Here is a 13,516-nt window from a genome sequence, read left to right as displayed (position 1 = left end):
ATTAAAGAATTGAGATGTGATTTCTAAGTCTTTTTAATGACGTCTTGGACTCCTTTTAAAATAAATATAATTCCCCCCCCAGCTCATCAAAATTTTCGTCAATCGATAATTTATCATGAACTATAGTACACATCCTTCACCCTTAATGTGTCCGTTTCTTACATATGACTGATTTGATCATGCTTTCTTCTATCAAAGTGTAAATCTCCCAGTTTTGTATAACTTAAACCATGCTTAAGTTCATTCCCTACTTTCAGCATTTTATTTTAAATAAAAAAATATATGAAAAAGGTAGCAGATTTCATATGGGCCTTGTCACACGGCACAACATCATACAAATGAGGTGCTGAACTACGGCAATGGGAATGATCTGATATGAATGTTCACTGTGGTTGACGGCACATTTAATATCTGACCCTGATTCAGGACCAGCTCTTTAAGAACTCCTGAGAGTTTGAAGCTCTTCAAGGATTACAAGAAATTCCGCTAGATCTATAACCAGATTTTCTTTGTGAGAGTGTCAAAGAGTGTCATAATAACATTTATGGTTTGAATTTTGTTATAAAATTAACAGAATTTGAATTATTTGACCAAAACAATAACAAATCAATAAGAAAACTCAAAGCTTATTGCGATTATTGAATGGTAGACATGTTACAAATAATATTTGGTGAAGTTTTGTTCGCACATCAAATGAAAAAAGCATAGATGAAAAGGTCGGTTCATCAAAATGAAGATTGATTAAAAATGAGAAATAGTTTTGTCAACCTAATTCACAGAGCTGACATTTACCTGTTGTAACTTATCCATGTTGTGTGTCCAGTGTTGAAACATAAGAACCTCCAAACATGATCAAAATCTATTTTCTTTCAAATGAGACCATGTGCATGAAAATGCCTTCAGGGTGTAAGGGGTTTAAAGTGACAGCCAACAGAGATCTTGTATACAACTTGAATGATCGGGATCGGTATCAGCCAATCATAATGACTAGAAATCTTTAGTCAATATCGCCTGAAAAAATCTTGATTGGAGCATCCCTATAAAATATATCCATGCACAAAAGGATACAGAGTCATCACACCTGTATCCCTGAAGCTGCTCTGTCCAGCAAAGCTCCCAGTGCAGTCTAGTGTCAGTCACAGTCTCTCTCATATCAGCAGAAGACATGGTTTGTTAAGCTCCATCGTCCCTCTGTCTCCTTTGTGATTTCAGAGATTGTTTGCTTTACAGACCAGTCTACAGCTTTCCCACCGGACCTTTTTAGATAGTTTCTACGGAAACCAACGGGCCTTCCACAGCTCTAGAATGTACAGGAAGTTAAACGTTTGATTGGAAATTTCAAAGCATAGATGTGCTGCATTAGAGGCTGTTGCTAATTACCATGATGCATCAGTGTACATTGTCTACACTGTGAACGTCAATGTCTTGAGTGAGTCTATGTCTTGCTGGTTTGTACCGTCGGTGTGTTTTGTCAGTAGGTTGGCTAGTGATTATTTCTGATGGGCTGACATGTTGACCTTTCCAAGACTGCTGTTGAGATATACAGGTCAGCATGTGGTATCTAGGTCTACTGTTACTATGTTTTGAAATGGGTTTTACATATGATGTTATACATGAGATATGAATAGGCATGCCTATTGATGAACCAAGGTCTATGCAAATATAATTTAATATATTTAATTTCAAAACATTTCAGAGTAATATTTGTTTTATTAGAAAATGTATACGTAGGTTTCAAAAATGTTGTACTGTTTTGAGCAGTAATGAGATAAAAGGTTAGATTTTAATTAAATACATTGATTTCAATAGTTAAAACGGGTAATTCTCATATTATTATTATTATTATTATTATATAATATGTTCATATTAATTTCATATAATGATATATTCAGCAAAGCAAAAGCATGCACATCACTTGCAAATTGCTCAAAGTGGGTGCTTAGCCAAAAATAAAAAAACTTGGCTTAAAAAAAATAGAAATGTATTGACAGACTCTCACAGAGGTGAATTTTCAAGCACACAGGCTCTTCATGAGCTCATTTCATCTGGTGAAGAGCCTGTGTGCTCGAAACGCCACTTTTGTGAGAGTCTGTCAATACATTTCTATATTTTTGTAGCCGTGGTGTACTGACTATGCTTTTTCAATTTAATGAGACATTGAAATAAAATCCCATGAATACAGACTAAGTAATATATTTTTCTTACATTTTAATTAATTCAAAATGGGTAAATGTAATAACATGGTGGTGTTCAAAACAGACATTTTTGCATATTTACTTATTAATGAGAAATCAAATTATTGATCAAAAGCAATATGGTTTTTGTTGAAAAATATTAAGGACGCCAACCAGTTGATGGCGGTAAAATCACTGCAGCAGTTTTGTCTTCTGATGGCATTGTGAAAAGTGATGCTACATAAGATGGTGCAGAAATGCAGTTAGCTTTATTGAGATTTGTTGTTAATTTTATTACAGTTAATTTATAAAATGCCAATGGGTAGTTGGTACCTTCAGAAGCTTCAGTGAATAAGAATTTTACTGCTAACAATGGCATTTTTTTGTTAACAATGGCACTTCAAATGATCTGCTCACTGAAAGTGTTGTTAAATTGATGCAGAGTATTATTGGCAGGGCAGCATCAATTTTAAAGTTTAAAACCAAAGCATTTCATGTAATTCAAATGCAATTAAAATACTAAATAAAAGGCTGCAAGTTAGAAGTACAATCTGGGCTGTATTTTTATGTCTATTCTTCGATAGGTAGTAGGGATGCTAACGATTAATCGATGATCAAATAATTGTTGATAATGATAATGGTTGATTGAGCAAGTGTGTAGTTTTGAGGTGTGTGCGGCTCATGCACAAAACACATGCAGCAGACACACAAGGACAAATAAAGTGAGTGCACTGCAGATGTGTATTCTAAATGTATTAATGTCTTTAAGCCATGCAACGGATTAGGCAGGCTAGCTGTTTATTTCAAAACATAACTAGTCCAGGGTCCAAAAACCCTCCAAGCAAGTGATTTTACTGAACATAAGAACTACTTGCTTGCATAAACGCTACAATAAAAGTGCATAGAATAAACAAGTAATAAGATACTGGTGGATGACTGATCTTCCAGCGCTGTATCAGCTGTGCGCTCTTATTCTACGGCGCCTGGTAAATCAAGACCTGTCAATCTGAGCAATCAAACCAATCCAAGTTCCAGCTGTAAAACGGTGTCCAATTGGTCTCTATACATTGTCCTTACCCACTATACCAGGCCGCCATACCCGAGATCCAGTTTCCATTGGTTGAACTTTCAAATGGTGTTGGAAAACACTGCGTCATGATCTCGACACGATCGGATCCCGAAAGTCTTATAGCTTATAGGCTACATAGATTTATGTTGTGTTTGGGATCGCTCGAGACCAACTGCTCTAAATATATGTGATTTACTATGGTATACTAATGTTACAAACAAAAATGTTTGTACTGTAAATGTTTCTTATAGTGAGCTTTGGCTAGGGGTGGCTGAAAACTCTTAGAGAGGTTCTTGAAACTCCAGAGACACCAGCAGAAGCAAATACCTGTTACCTGCTCAACAGTGGCTTTTTTATAGTTTCCCTTTTTAAACTATTAATTTGTTTGTGCGCTAAATCTTGTTTTTCATCTTCAGAAAGATCTTTCCTGCTCCCCATAATGCATTAGATCTGTGATTTGCTTAATGATGTGGAACAACCTCTTTAAGTAGGTTTCCCATTTACCTAAGAAGACCTGGCAAACTATTTAACAAACCTGTCTGAGATTGATACCAGTTATCTAAAAAGATGTGAGAAATAAAACAAACACTTTCTTTAAAATATTCGAATGTTTATTGTACTGAAATCCTACTGATAAGTCACTTGCATAATAATTTGGAACACGATGTTACTGAAACAAATATGCTTGTATTCTGCTAGCTGACACCTTTTCAACGATATATGACACAAGTCTTCTGTTATGTACTATGATTTTACAGATTTTCATGTAAAGCAGTTTTTTATACTCTATTAAAATAGAGCACTTCTAATAAGTCAGTAAATTTAAAGCACTTGTTAAGTGGTGGTCACATTCTCTATATTCACTGTATAGCTAAGCTTTTAAAACAACATCTATTTTGTGTTGATTAAGCTAGTGGTTGTTAAGTAACGTGATAATTTAGTAGCGCCCCCCGCTTCGGATTTAAGAGGTTAAGGTTGCCAGGACACACAACAGGAACGAGCGCAATTGAATGCAAGGAGACTTACTGCAAGTTGATGTATTGATTTATGATGAGTTGATATCACATTTTAATATGCTCCCGTTCATAGAGATTTTTAGATGGGTGCGGAGGCTTTTTAGGTCGGGTAGAATCTGCGATCTCTGACCCATCTCTTGTTCGCTGGCTTCCATGGCTGCAGTATGCTGTGTTTTCCGCCACCTGGCAACCTGTGGTGGTGAAATATTATTGGGTGAACTGGCAATGTGCTTGTGGTATTGCACATTGTTTTTCAGAGAAACGAGTATGTGAACTCAGCATGTTTCCTAAATATCTGCAAATGATTGTATTTTTATGCTTTAGTACAGTCAAAAACTTACATACAGCACCTTTACAATGATCAAATATGGGAATTTATGTAAATTGACTTCCCTAATAGATAGATCTTGCCTGTTATCAAGGCCGAAGTAAGGGATCTTGGGCTTGAAAAGGGTGGTGAGTGACCACTGGTTTAAACAGACTGCACAGCAGGAGCATGTGTAATGACGTTCTCTCTCCCTGTGCTGAGTTATCATAATTATCATGTTGTGGCTCCTCTGACAGAAGTGGAGATGTGATTGAATGTTTGCTGTGTGCTGTGGACAGGCTTGTGCTGTGTGTATGTTTGATTGGTTATTTAAGTGTTGCTCAGACTGAGAGAGCTGCTGTTCTGTCAGAGCAAACTCAGCCAGTAGTGCTTGAGAAACATATTTGACCCAGTGACTGATTACACTGTTACTTGCTTCACCAGCTGCTGATCTGGAGTATGAATGTTGAGCGATTGATTGTTGATGTGTTTGTTCAGGTTAGCTCAGGGGTCTCAGCAGCGGGACGATGCTGCAGGATCGAGTGCTGACGACGAGCAGCCTGGACCTTCACGCAGGAAACGACAGCCCAGCATGTCTGAATCCATGCCACTCTACACACTCTGCAAAGAAGATCTGGACAGCATGGACAAAGAGGTCAAACACCCAACACACGTTTTCTTAGCTATCTAAAAAAACTTCAATTGTTTTTATAAATAGCTAGTTATAACTACTATACCATAACCCACACTCTAACCCTAAAGCCCAAAGTATACTTTGTTCAAAGTATACTCTATTTTATGTGCGAGCACACGTGTGGTTTACGATAACTTGCACTGTTGACAGAATGTTTTGTCTAAGGGTGCTCCGATTGATCAGCCACCGATCGTTATTGACCGATAATAATTTATATAGTTACCCTAACAGAAAACGTTCTGCATGTTTACAATTTTAAATATCTCCAAATGGAGGTTTTGTTAGATTTAGCTCACTTCTGGGTAGTGTTGTCACGATACTAGAATTTCTAACTTTGATACGATACCTTGAAAAATATCGATATTCGATACCATTTTCGATACCACGGAGAAAAAAACTGCCACAATATTAAGTTTTTTTTTTATTATTATTTAAAGCTAAATATAACAAGTCTAGAACATGACAATGAAGGATATTTTACATGAACAAAAATGTCCTGAAGTAGTGCACTTGTTCAAAAGCATTAATGCTGGTTAATACATTAACGTTATTTGATGAACAGATTTAAACACAAACGTGTGTGCATTATACACGATAACAATACTATTAGTGCTTTTAACAATACAGATTGTGTCAAAGCACTTAACAGTATCAAATTGGAGGATATAGTGTCAGTAATGTATAATAATAAGATAAAACATAACATTTTCAGTTAAAGGCATTTCATTATTGAATTCAAAGATGTCATTCAATAGCTCCGTTTAGTTTAATTAGTATCTGTGTAATCAAATTGATGATAAGATATGAAGGCAAATTGCAGAATTAAATACAAATTTTTGAATAAAGTTAAATAAGCACAAGTTAATTTACATTTGACCACAGTTAAAATATTTAACGTTACTTGTCTAAGATTTCTCAGTCAGATTATATTAACTTTAAGAATTACGGTGAAAAAACGAGACAACTCATATCAACAACAATACTAGGCCATCTTGGTTAATGTTTCAGAAATGTTAAAATGAGAAGAGTTACCAACCTCTCGAAATTATTTATATAGATCCCGGTGTCGGTCTTTCAGGTGCTTAGCTATATTAGGCCCCGATCACACTAACGCGTTTTTCAGGTTCGAAAACGTGAGGCACACAGCACTCATCACACAGAACGAGCAGTGCGCTGCGTTTGTTATGTTGCTCGGCAACCACTGAAACAGCTGTCCTGTCAGTCAAGTAAACGTCAAATCAGCCTTTTATTAACTTTATTTACTTTCTGTTAACATTGTGGTAGTTACGGTTCGTGAAGTCGTTATAAGCTCCTGGTAACCCGCGAGAGCACCACAAGTTTATCCTCCATCATCGCACTCTCCGGGCGTTCAAGCAACTAGCTTTCATCATTAAAACGGAAGGCCCGCGAGGCGCAGCAGGCGCATAAACAGCACGTAGAACGCTCGCTGGAAACCAATTGAAAATAGGCGCCTCTCACTGCAAAAAACGCATCAAGTGTGATCGACCCCATTCACTTCACTTTTGCTATTTAACCAGAGCGAATGAGACGAGTGCGCGTGTGGTGTTTGTCAACGCGCCTTTGGAGAGAAGTGAAAGTGACAGCTCGGCTAGTATCGATACTTCAGGAAATTAGTATTGGTACCGTTCAGATATTTCAGTATCGATATTTATCGAAATATCGATATTTTTGACAACACTACTTCTGGGTACAGATTTGTCCCCAAAATATGGTAAAGTTGGAACATAAAGTTGGAATTTTTACATATGTTTTTACTTTACAAACACAATGCAAAGAAATAAATTGCACACATGCAAGTACAGATGTTACTAGGAGCCACAGCCAAAAATAGAATCATTTTCACACATTAATTTGGCAAATCCAGACCTGAAGTCCAGACTTAAATTCATTAAAAGTCTTTGGGATGTACTGGAGTTGACTTTACTGAGTGCTTGACTCTTGCATTGTCAAGATCAAAAATGTATGCACCTCTTAAAGGAAATAAATGTTGTGATGTTAATTTCCATCAAGAGGTGCATCAGAGGTGCCAATTCATGTGTGAAAATGAATCTTCATGCTCCCTCCCAACCATTCTTTCACAATTTGAGCCTTATGCATCTTGGCACTGTCCTTCTGGAATATGGCCATGATGTGTTGTTGTTTAAGAAATGAAAAGCTACACACTCATCAATCAATTAGGTACATGTACAATCTACAATCAAACTGTTGACAAACATAACATGCTAGAAACATAATGATCCAATCATAGCATCTGCCTATTTGCCTCTTAACCATTTGCCTAAATCCAAACAGCGGCTTTTTGTTTTTGGCCGGGCAGTATATATATATATAGCCATAAAGACATTATTCTTTTGTTTCATTGCTGTTCTGTTGTCCTGCTTGACATTTGTGTTGATAGTTCATGTACCGAATTGTTTACTGTGGCGTTACATGTTTAAATCATGACAGCCACAGTTAAATTCCTCCCCCCACACAAAGCTTTTAAGATTCATAAAAGCTAATTAAAAATCCTGAACAAATATCCCAAAGACATTCCCTGACGGTGAGCCAATGTTAATCACCCTCTGAGATCAGAAGCTGCTGAATATTAATACCAAGACTGTTTGAAGAGGACATGTAAGAAGCAAATTACTGTGATCATAGCAAAGCGCAAATTGAATTGCTAAGAATTTTAAAAAGGAAAATTAAAATGAAGTTCCTGCCAAATAAAGATGCATTTGCTAAATAGAAAGTTCATTAGATGTTAAGAATGGAATACTAAAGCTTACTCCTTAAAGCTAATGTAAAGCTCACGTAAGCAAATGTTTTTTTGTTTGCTTTTTTAAATTAGTGAGTGAAATTGGAAGACATTATTCCTTGATAAACACATATTTATTGGTGTACCTTTCCCTGGAACAACATGGAGGAGTTTTTTATTTATTTAATTTTTTATATGTGGTTTTTGGATGGAGGAACAGATTAATCAATTTCATGAGCATACACCGACATATAGCACAATAGGAGAACTGGGCACTATCTTCCTGCCAGCATACTGGATCAGTGTTATTGCTGTGTTATATGAATCTTTGCACTTATATTGCTTTGCTTATGTATTATGAGCACATCTCCACCCAGCCTTCCTCTTCTGACCCTGCTTTTCATTTAAGGTCATCTTCCTGCAGGCTGGCTCTGCTTTATTAATGATTTAATTTAATGATTTCTTTAAAAATTGGTCATGGGTGTGTGATAAAAAAAAAAAAAACTGTGCGTGAAATTATTAGCCCTGCATGTATTATTTATTTTATCCCAATTCTGTTGCCATAAGCTACACTTTCATAGCTCAAAGTGCTGCGTCAGGCTTTAAATGGAATGAGTTTTTTTTCCCCTTCAGCTTTTTCCTTTTACATTTGTCTTGTCTTCCACTTTTTTTTCTCTGAAGTGTGAAAGAGGAAGATGTGCCTCATGGCTCCCTCTTAAAATCAGTGACCTAGAAACATCGCTTCAGAGCTTCTTTGACTTCTTTCTCATTTGTCGGCCCTGTCTCAGTTCTCCGCTTAGCAGTTATAACATCTCAGCAGTCCATGTCAAAAATCTGTCATTGCTGACACTGTTCATAACAGCGGTGTTGTGCTTCACAGGGTCAGATAGCTTCATTTTTTTTTCTGTTCACCTTCATGCTCACACACACAGCTGAAGCGAAGCCACGTCTTACCATTTAACTCAGCAGTGACTTCTACACAGGTGAAGGGATTTGATCATTGATAGGGACATTTAGAAATGTCCCATTGCTCAGTTGTTCTTGACAACTTCTTTGAATTGAATTGATTGAAGTGACATTAAAGGCATTTAGATTTGTTACAAAAAAATGATATGTCTAGTCATGAAATTCTGAAAGAAATGTAGCTCAGTTTCCACAAGAATATGAAGCAGCACAATTGTTTTTAAAATGTATAATAATAAGAAAGTTTTGAGCAGCAAATCATTAGAATGATTTCTAAAGGATCATGTGACACTGAAGACTAGAGTAATGATTCTGAAAATTCAGCTTTAAATTTGAATTGAATTTGATTTCATTTAAAAATATTCAAATAGAAGACAGTTCAATTTTAAATAGTCGTAATATTTAACAATATTACTCTGTGTATTTTAGATCAAATAAATGCAGCCTTGGTGAGCATAAGATACTTCTTTCAAAAACATGAAAAATCTTACTGACCCCACTCTTTTGAACAGTAGTGTATAATTATTATTGTAAGTTATTATTATTTTTTTTTGCATTTGTTACATTATTATTTTACAATGACTAATGACAACTGATGACATACTAACATGTGTTTTCTCAGAGTCAAACCAATGACCTGAACATTGTCATGCTTTGTCAATTAAGCTTTAGGGATGCCTGTATGGGACCTGTAAACTTCCCTTTAAACAAGTAATATAATACTTTGGTAGGGTTAAGTTTGGCAAACTACTTTTCACTGCTGCATCTTGCTGGTTCAGCTTATATTTTCTTCACACTGCTGCTTGTCACTTCTGAGAGTCATGCCAGGGTGAACGGATAAAGTATAAACACCTCTCAACGCCTCTGAAGGGCACATGCAGTCTGCAGTGCTTCATATCAGAACAAATATGTCAGACATAAACAAAGTTTAACCTAAGAGCTTGACAGCATCACAAGATAAAGTTCATTTGTTCTTTAAAAGGAAATTAAAAGCTTTCATTTCACAATTGAAATCATGACACGTTGACAGCTTCACGTTGAGCACATATTAGCTTGTGCCATTGATATGACCCTTATGTTGTCAAATTTTAGATTTAGCCTATTTGAAAAATAATACGTTAATATGCTACCGTTCAAAAGTTTGGGGTCAGTACGATTATTATTTTTTTAAACAGAAGATTAAAAGTGATCAAAAGTGACAGCAAATTTGGTTTAATTTATATTCTGTTATAATTTCTATTTCAAAAAGATGATTTTCTTTTGAAATGTATTCCTCAACATTGATAATAATAAGAAATGTTTTCTTGAGCAGCAAATCAACATATTAGAATAATTTCGAAAGCATCACGTGACACTGGAGTAATGGCTGTAAATTGTAAAACGTAAATTATGTTTTACAATATAATCATTTAGCAAACAGTAATTTTAAATTGTAATAATATTTCACAATATTAATGTTTTTATTATATTTTGATAAAATAAATGCAGCCTTGGTGAGGATATGGGACTTTATTCAAAAACATGAATTCAAAAATCTTACCAACCCCAAACTTATGACCGGTAGTGTGGATTATATGTTACTAAAATGCGCAGTGGCTTTGTATGGAAATAATGCATGTTGAACTTTTAAAAGGTCATGTTTCATGATGATGTGGGATTTATCTATTTACCAGAAGTATCAATGGTGACAGATGTGGCATCTAATATTTAGATGACTGGGAACCTCAAGCTTTAACAACCTCCAGCTTTATAGCAACCTTCTATTTAAGGACTTTATTTAGGCCGTAAATATCCCAAAATGGAAATCCTATAAAATGTCATTCACATTGTGCACTTTCAGAGGGAGACTGCAGTCAGACTATTGTAAAAACCTGTTTTGGATCCATTCCTAAGCTCATTTTCTCTCCCTTTGTCACTTATGGGTACAATTTGCCACTGCTCAATTTGTGCCCCATTGTTCTACCAGCATAACAGGGGTTTTGTTGAATGCCCCCTTACTCACTAAATATAACATCCCAACTGAGGTGCAGGAAACCACAGCGTTATTATTCTGGGACTTTGTGAATTGGGATATCTAGGGGGTTTGTCCTTTGTTCATTAAACCTGCTGAATGGAAATAGAATCGTTTCTAAATTTAGCACGTGGAGAGAGCTGTAGCAGGCTTATAATATATGACAAAGCTGAGTTTGATTGAACGAAAATTGCTATTTCAAGTGTCATATTTTAAAGGGATCCTTTCATATGTACTTTTTTTTAATTCATGGCTGCTTGGAGGAAGTAGGAATTAACTTGTTGAATGGCTGGGGTTCTGGCGTGGACATTGGTAGCACTAATGTTCTCCTTTCATACACTGCAAAACAGCTTTTCGTCACACAAACTAAGTAATTATAGGCTCTGGGAGGACCTTGTGAATTAAGTGATGAGCATGTTGACCTGAATGAAAGCAAATGTTAATTGATCACTCTGAGAAGGTTTGAATGGTTTGTTAATTGCGGCTAGGGCTGGGTATTGACAAACTAATGCTATAAACTATACAGGGAACCCTGTCAGTTGGTACATTGCTTTAATATTAAAGTGATTTGTATACACACATTTAAATTGCACATAAAGCTTAATTTTTAAAAATAATAATATTAAGTTTGGTAACACTTTATTTTGATGGTACCTTTTGAACATTCTGTTAACAATAAGTACACGTCAACTAACTCTCAATAGAGTATTAGTAGACTGTCTGCTTAATATCTGCTAACTCTTTATTGTGATGGTCCTCCAACAGACATTCTACTTTGCAACTACATATCAACTTATTCTAACCCTACCAGTCTACTAATACTCTACTAACACTCTAATGAGAGTTAGTAGACATGTTGGTGCAACGTTACTTGTAGTCAACAGAATGTGTTTAAGGAACCATCAAAATAAAGTGAAACCATAACTTTTTATTTATATAATTGCTTATACTCCAATTAGTTTTTTTAAAATAAACATTTAAACAGTGACTGTCATAACTTGTTTTTGCCATATTTATTCAAATGTGCATTAAATATTGAAAAACAGATTAAGTAAAAACATAATGAATATGTAATATAGTGCATATACTGTATTTAGCTATGCATTATGTGACATTTACAAGCAGTTTTATTGACATCTTTCTGTGGTTAAAACACTGCAAATGATGCATTTTAGTAAGTTGTACTGTATCTTTCGACATACCTTCTGATGTTCATTCGTGTTTATTTCATACTATAAGCAGTAAAGGAGGAAGAGTTGGTCAGTTCATGTGCCGCTTGAACTGAAGTACGAGAGTGATCTGTCATGCCAGATTAAAGAGTGTCTAAATGACATTTAATGTTTGAATTTTGTAATAAAATTGACAGAATTTGAAAGCGAAGACTTTAATATAAAAAGTAACAAATCCCAAAGATTATTGTGATTTATTGGATGGGAGGCGTGCTATAAATAATGTTTAGTGAAGTTTGATTCACTCAACTGAAAACAGCAGACTAAAAGATTCTTTATAGAAGATTCTTAGAATTTAATAATCAATATCGGTTTATATATCAAAATGAGACTTGATTAAAGTGAAGAAATAAATAATGAGTTAATTTACATGCACGTTCTTAACCCGATTATGCGTAATAAGCCGACAATGCACGTGATCATGTAAACGCGTCAACCCGTTTTCCTTTATCGGAGTAAGGTCATAAACGGCTTACGCATAAACCGATCGCCACAGCTAGATTTTGCCCCATACGCCGATTTCGCCCAGCATGTAAACACATTAACATTCTTTCTGTTGGCTTAATGGAGTGTGCATGTGTGTGATATGTGACAGGAACTCATCCTTACTGTGGATTTAAGTGCATCCAGACAGGGGTGCGTTCAATGGAAATTGCAATCATAGTTGGCCATCGATGCTTTTGGGAAGAGAATAGGAAATATATCGCAAAAAAATATAAAAGTGCTCATCACGTGTAGCAGAAGGTGGTGTAGGCTACAGTCAAAATGCTGCATCTGTAAGTTTCCCACTGACATGTTGCAATACTCTTCTTCTGTTTTTAATGCTTTATTTAACATCACAACAAACATAATAAATGAAATACTCTGATTCAGATATGCATATTATTAGGTTTTTACGTTGCTACCAGGAAATAACCTGATTTATTAAAACCTTGTAAACGTGGTTTACTTGCCTTGTCGGGTTATTGGTTTGCCCAGACAACTGGTTATTTCAAGATGATTTTTGTGAGTTGTCAGCGTACTGGTGTGCATGTAAACATGCTCATTGTCAACCCAGCCCTAATTGGGCGTCCTCCTCAGTCTGTTTTCACTCTCTTTCATAGTCTTGACTTGAAACAGCGGTGGCTTCCACTCAAGCGGAGAGTCCTGCAAGGTTAATTATGTTAATTGTTACCTCCATATCAGATGTTGGAGGTCAACAGTGATTTCACTTGTTGGGAAGTGTGGGTTTTGCACACAATAAATGTTTGTGCTAAGAAGTATCCACACACAACGCTAAGCAGTTTGCTAATTAT

General features: G+C 35.7%; 1 protein-coding gene across 2 annotated transcripts in view; it reads left to right on the top strand.

Annotated features, from left to right (window-relative positions):
- ctdp1 (CTD (carboxy-terminal domain, RNA polymerase II, polypeptide A) phosphatase, subunit 1) overlaps positions 1 to 13,516 on the top strand; it is a 99,124-nt gene that overhangs the window by 24,361 nt on the left and 61,247 nt on the right. The window contains exon 11 of one of the 2 annotated variants that reach the window (XM_082186124.1): positions 5,065 to 5,221. The exons of the other annotated variant lie outside the window; for it this stretch is intronic. Coding sequence (XP_082042250.1) covers positions 5,065 to 5,221 — 157 coding nt within the window. The remainder of the gene's footprint in view (positions 1 to 5,064; positions 5,222 to 13,516) is intronic. 2 annotated transcript variants of the gene reach the window in all.

This window comes from Leuciscus leuciscus (genome assembly GCF_965113295.1).
Source record: "Leuciscus leuciscus genome assembly, chromosome: 12".
In the NCBI taxonomy this organism is placed as follows: domain Eukaryota; kingdom Metazoa; phylum Chordata; class Actinopteri; order Cypriniformes; family Leuciscidae; genus Leuciscus; species Leuciscus leuciscus.
The sequence above is the reverse complement of the archived record's forward strand: the minus strand, read 5'-3'. Positions and strand labels throughout refer to the sequence as shown.